The following is a 5,301-nucleotide window of genomic DNA, read 5'->3' on the forward strand; positions in this document are numbered from 1 at the left end:
AACGCAGAGTGGTTAGTGTTCATTTATTTAATGAAAGTCAACAAAACACTTCAAAATACAAAACAACCAACAACGTGACAAAACCGAAACAGTCCTGTGTGGCACAAACACTGACACAGGAACACACACCCACAAAACATACGTGAAACCCCGGCTGCCTTAGTATGATTCTCAATCAGGGACAACGATTGACAGCTCCTCTGATTGAGAATCATACCAGGCCGAACACAAAACCCCAAACATAGAAAATCACACATAGACAGCCACCCCAACTCACGCCCTGACCAACTAAATAAATACAAGAAAAAGGAAAAACAGGTCAGGAACGTGACAACTATGGAGCAGACCTGGGTTCAATTAGTATTTTAAATCTTTGCTCTAGCCTGCCTGGAGTGCCAGATAGGTGGGGTTTACAGTGTTGCAAACTATTCTATTCGTCCATTAAGCCACGCAAACTCAATCAAGCACAGATCAAGTACTTGAAATGATTTCAAAAGTATTTGAACCCAGGCTTCGGACGGCGTGAGAAAAGAAGAATGCCTTGCAGTGGAATAGCGTTCATACCAGCAGAAGCTATATATACACATCAGAATGCACGGCCAAGGGGGGTTCCGTTCCACCCCAGCTGTTACCCTCTCTGTCCGCTGTACAGGATGAGAATGACGTCAGCTATACCCTAGGTAGAGGTTCCCCTTAGGTACAGCGACCATATGAATCAAGCGTCTCAGAGTAGGAGTGCTGATCTAGGATCAGTTTAGCCTTTTTAGATGACAATAATTTAGTTTATATGGACAAAGGGGGACTTGATCCTAGATCAGCACTCAATGCCCATTCCCAAATCTACCCCCTGTCACTAGGATGGGGTCTGAAACCTGTGGGCCGGGGCCATTTTCGTCCCGCCACCTGATTTATTGCGGTCCCACTGGTGGTGTCAAACTAGCCTCTCTCTCTCTCTCAGAGTATTTGAATATATTTGATGGTAAGGAAAATATAAATATTTTAGGGAGCCAAGAAGAGATGGTAGCAGGCAGAAAGAATCTGTGGCAAAAATGAATGGTTCAAAACACTCAATGTCTCAAACACTCAAACAGAGTTGTGTTTTTTCCTTCCAACTAATCTTGAAAAGTGTCTGAATGAAAAACGTATTGATTTGTGCCTTCCAGCCCCCTCCCCCCTCTCTCTCTCTCTCGCTCTCTTTCTCTCTCTCTTCCCCCGCTCTCTCTCTTCTCCTCTCACAAGTCAATTTAACACTGACTGCCTTGGCACTATCTATTCCCCTGTGTGAGTACTGAGGCGTGACAACACCATTCGCTCTTTTTCTGAAAAGAAATCCCCAGAGATTATTTAAAAATACCACAGACTGCCCGAATCAGTTTTGGTTTGCAGAGAGGAGAGGGGGCATCTAGGCGAGGCGTGGACCACCACACACCACACACACACAACACACACACCACACACACACACACACACACACACACACACACACACACACACACCACACACACAACACACACACACACACACACAACACACACACACACACACACACACACACACACACACACACTGCTTGTCGGGTGTAGAGATACGCATAGCTAATAACACAGGCAGACAAGTTCTCTCCAGGGCGCTCATCTGTCTCTCTCTCTCAGACAGAGGAGCGCAGAATGGAGAAGAGAGAGAGATGGAGGGAGGGAGGGGGAGAGAAGAGGCAGGAGGGAGTGCAGAATGGAGAGAGAGAGAGATGAAGAGGGGGAGACGAGGGCAGGAGGGAGCGCAGAATGGAGAGAGAGAGATGGAGGAGGAGAGGGGAGAAGAGTTAGGAGGGAGCGCAGAATGGAAGAGAGAGAGATGGAGGGAGGAGAGGGAGAAGAAGGGCAGGAGGGAGCGCAGAATGGAGAGAGAGAGAGATGGGAGGGAGGAGAGGGGAGAAGAGGCGAGAGGAGCGCAGAATGGAGAGAGAGAATGGAGGGAGGAGAGGGGGAGAAGAGGGCAGGAGGGAGCGCAGAATGGGAGAGAGGAGGGAGATGAGGAGGAGGAGGAGGGGGAGAGAAAGAGGATCAGGAGGGAGCGCAGAATGGAGAGAGAGAGAGATGGAGGGAGGAGAGGGGGGGGGAGAAGAGGGCAGGAGGGAGAGCGCAGAATAGAGAGAGAAGAATGGAGGGAGGAGAGGGGGAGAAGAGGGCAGGAGGGAGCCAATCTCTCTCCCTGCACGGTGAAATTACAAATGGTGGCCGCCGGATTAAAAACTACAACACAAAAGAGAGAGACAGCCAACAGGTTGTGTAATACTTGTCATTCAGAGKACAGCCATGTTAGAAAGGTCTTGTGCAATCTGGTATCCTTGGGACGTCCCTACCCCATTGAAGTTGACATTTAAAATGGTTAAGGTAAAGGTTAAGAGTAGGTTTAGGTTTTGGTTACGGTTAAGGTTAGGGTAAGGGTAGGGGTTAGGGGTTAGGGTTTAGGGTTTGGTTAAGGTTAGGGTAAAGGTAGGGGTTAGGGTTTAGGGTAGGGGTTAAGGTTAAGGTTAGGGTTAGGGTTTAGGGTAGGGACATCACCAGTGATCCCTGATAGCACTGACCATGTAAGAAAGGCCTTGGGTTCGTCAGTTGTCCCTTTGATGTTTTTAACCATAGATTTCCACTATGTGCAACAAAGGTGCCTAGACTTTAGGTCAGCAGACAAACACAGTCTCGTAGCACACAGAGGGCAGATCTGGGTTTGGAACGCCGGTTGGTCAGGGTTATAGGCCTAATAATAAACCCACAACCAATCACCACGCAGTGCTGAGTGACTGACAGTTAGSACAGTGAGTGACATCATCAATGTGGGCCCAGGGGCCGTGACAGATTTGTCATGACAACGAGCCAGTTTGCGTCCCTAATGTTACCCTATCCTGGTCAAAAGTAGTGCACTAAATAGGGAATAGGGTCCCATTTAGGCTGCAGTCCCAGTATGAATACATACTCTCTATAGTCCCTCTGGCAGGAGAGGCAGGAACCTCATGATGGTTAGGATGGACACCTGTCCACACAGATCACTCTCATCGTGTGTGTGTGTGTGTGTGTGTGTGTGTGTGTGTGTGTGTGTGTGTGTGTGTGTGTGTGTGTGTGTGTGTGGGTAGAGTGTCACCCTAATGGGGTGTCGTAGCAGGGCTAGCTGGCTGTTAATGGGCATAAAGACTGAATAGTTTATATCTCAATGGTTACATGGTTGTGAGATATAAGCTCTTCATTAAAAGAGGGTGACACATTCATACAAGTAGATGATGGCCTTAATGGCCATGTACTGTTATAATCTCCACCCGGCACAGCCAGAAGAGGTCTGACCTCTCAGAGTCTGGTCCCTCTCTAGGTTTCCTCCTAGGTTCCTGCCTTTCTAGGGAGTTTTTCTTAGCCACCGTGCTCTACATCTGCATTGCTTGCTGTTTGGGGTTTTAGGCTGGGTTTCTGTACAAGCACTTTGTGACATCTGCTGATGTAAAAATGGCTTTATAAATACATTTGATTGATTGATTGATTGATGAATAGTCGCCGTCCCTTACTCTCTGAGTCAATAGTTAGCTCTACCTACTCATCCTATTCTACACCTCACCAGTGGTTGGTGGTGGAAGACAAAGCATATTGTCTTTGTGTGAATGTTCACTTCTGGGTGTACAATAAAGTTTTCTCCCATTCTATTCTGTTCCGTATCATTCGGTTCCGCTTCGTTCCATTCTGTTCTAAAACCCGTGGTTGCTGGGTTACGAAACGTATCCGTTGTGAGTAGACCAGGTCGGCGACGTACAGCGCCAGGTTGACGACGCTAAACACCGCCACGACCCCTTACTATCCCACGGACACCGGCCCCGCGGGCATGACGACGGGCGTCTTGGCGATCCGTACTTCCTGTCGAAGCAGAACACGGGCCAGACGACAGAGGCGCTGAGGTAGAGAAGAACCGCCAAGAGTGTGTAAACAACAACAAACCGGTCGAACGGTAACTTCAAACCCCGGTGCGGACCGGACACGGTCAATATAACACACGACGGTCGTCATGGCGAAGCAGACGGCGTAGACGACCACGCAGTAAATCGTCGCTACGTGACGAGAATACTCGGTCCCGTTCGCCAGCGCTCCGAAGATAATGCACGCCACGAAGCCCTGGACGACCTTGAGGAGGCCGGAGACGGTTGCCATGTAGCCCACGACCCGGCCTGGTTTGGCCGCGAGAGGATCACCTCGGCGCCGTAGGCCAGGGAGCCGGCGATGGAGCAAACAGTGACGGCGATGCGGAAGTTCCGGACCTCACAGCCTGCGTAGGGGCATTCTGCTCTGACAAAGTAGACTGGGTAAACCACCGAGGCTGTCACATACCTGGAGGAAGAGGAAGAGGAGAAGGAGAGGAGAGGGATTGTGTTAGTCAGCGATGTCATGTTTAGTGATGTCATGTTAGTGACGTCACGGTTAGTCAGTGATGTCATGGTTAGTCAGTGAAAGGCTCCCATGTCTACTTCATGACATAATAATGTATGTCCAACACTTGTTTGTCTCATTTTGATGAGTTTATGCATACATGATGACGTGTAACGGTGATTATGGTGATGTGATGTCATACGTACATGAGGGTCGCCAGGGCGGCGAATGCCACGTCAGGTTATCCCAGGAGACGGGCAGACAGGCGTGGAGACGGGTGGCGTCCAGGAAAGACACCACCGTCGTCATGCCGAAGCACGCGCACCACACCGCCATGCAGAACACGCCGTACGACCGCCGCTGTAGCCCGCACTGTGGCTCACCATGGCGACCACCGAGCAGCCCAGGGCCAGCTGGGAGAGGCGGGCGGGCCAAGCGAGGAGAAGACCGCCGCCTTGTTGAGGTACTGACCCCCTGAGGGTTCATAGTCAGGAGTCAGGGTTCAGAGGTCAGGGTTCAGAGATCAGGGGTCAGAGGTCAAGGGTTAGAGGTCAGAGGTGGAGAGTTTGTGGGGTAAGGGGGTGTCTGTCCTATACTGGAGTAGGATGAAGGGGAAAACGGGACAACACAAAGCAAGTCTTGAATGTATCGACTCATGAACCAGGTGTGTTTGTGCGTGAGCGTGCGTGCGTGGTTGCTTCTCGCTCTGCTGTTTCTGCGGGACGCTAGGGACTCTGGGTATTTTCTGGGTCTCTATTTATGTGTCGGTGACTCACGGTATGTCACAAAGAAAACAGGTCAAAACGGCAGCCGTCCCCCGTGGGTGAAACGCTCTCTGGATCACACGTGGTACAGAGAAGCTTGGACTGAACCACTGTGCACACACACACACGTGTACAGAGAG

General features: G+C 50.3%; 1 protein-coding gene across 1 annotated transcript; it reads right to left on the reverse strand.

The window, feature by feature from the left end:
• Positions 1–3,127: 3,127 nt before the first annotated feature.
• LOC112078343 (myeloid-associated differentiation marker-like protein 2) lies at positions 3,128–4,899 on the reverse strand (the record flags this gene model as incomplete). The annotated part of the gene is given in 8 exon segments (XM_024144618.2): positions 3,128–3,826; positions 3,829–4,024; positions 4,026–4,207; positions 4,210–4,358; positions 4,604–4,631; positions 4,634–4,750; positions 4,753–4,827; positions 4,830–4,899. Coding segments are annotated over 8 exon segments (999 nt in total), but the record flags the coding sequence as incomplete, so codon positions are not given.
• Between the last annotated feature and the right edge of the window lie 402 nt (positions 4,900–5,301).

This window comes from Salvelinus sp. IW2-2015, unplaced genomic scaffold, assembly GCF_002910315.2.
Source record: "Salvelinus sp. IW2-2015 unplaced genomic scaffold, ASM291031v2 Un_scaffold5561, whole genome shotgun sequence".
NCBI lineage: Eukaryota > Metazoa > Chordata > Actinopteri > Salmoniformes > Salmonidae > Salvelinus > Salvelinus sp. IW2-2015.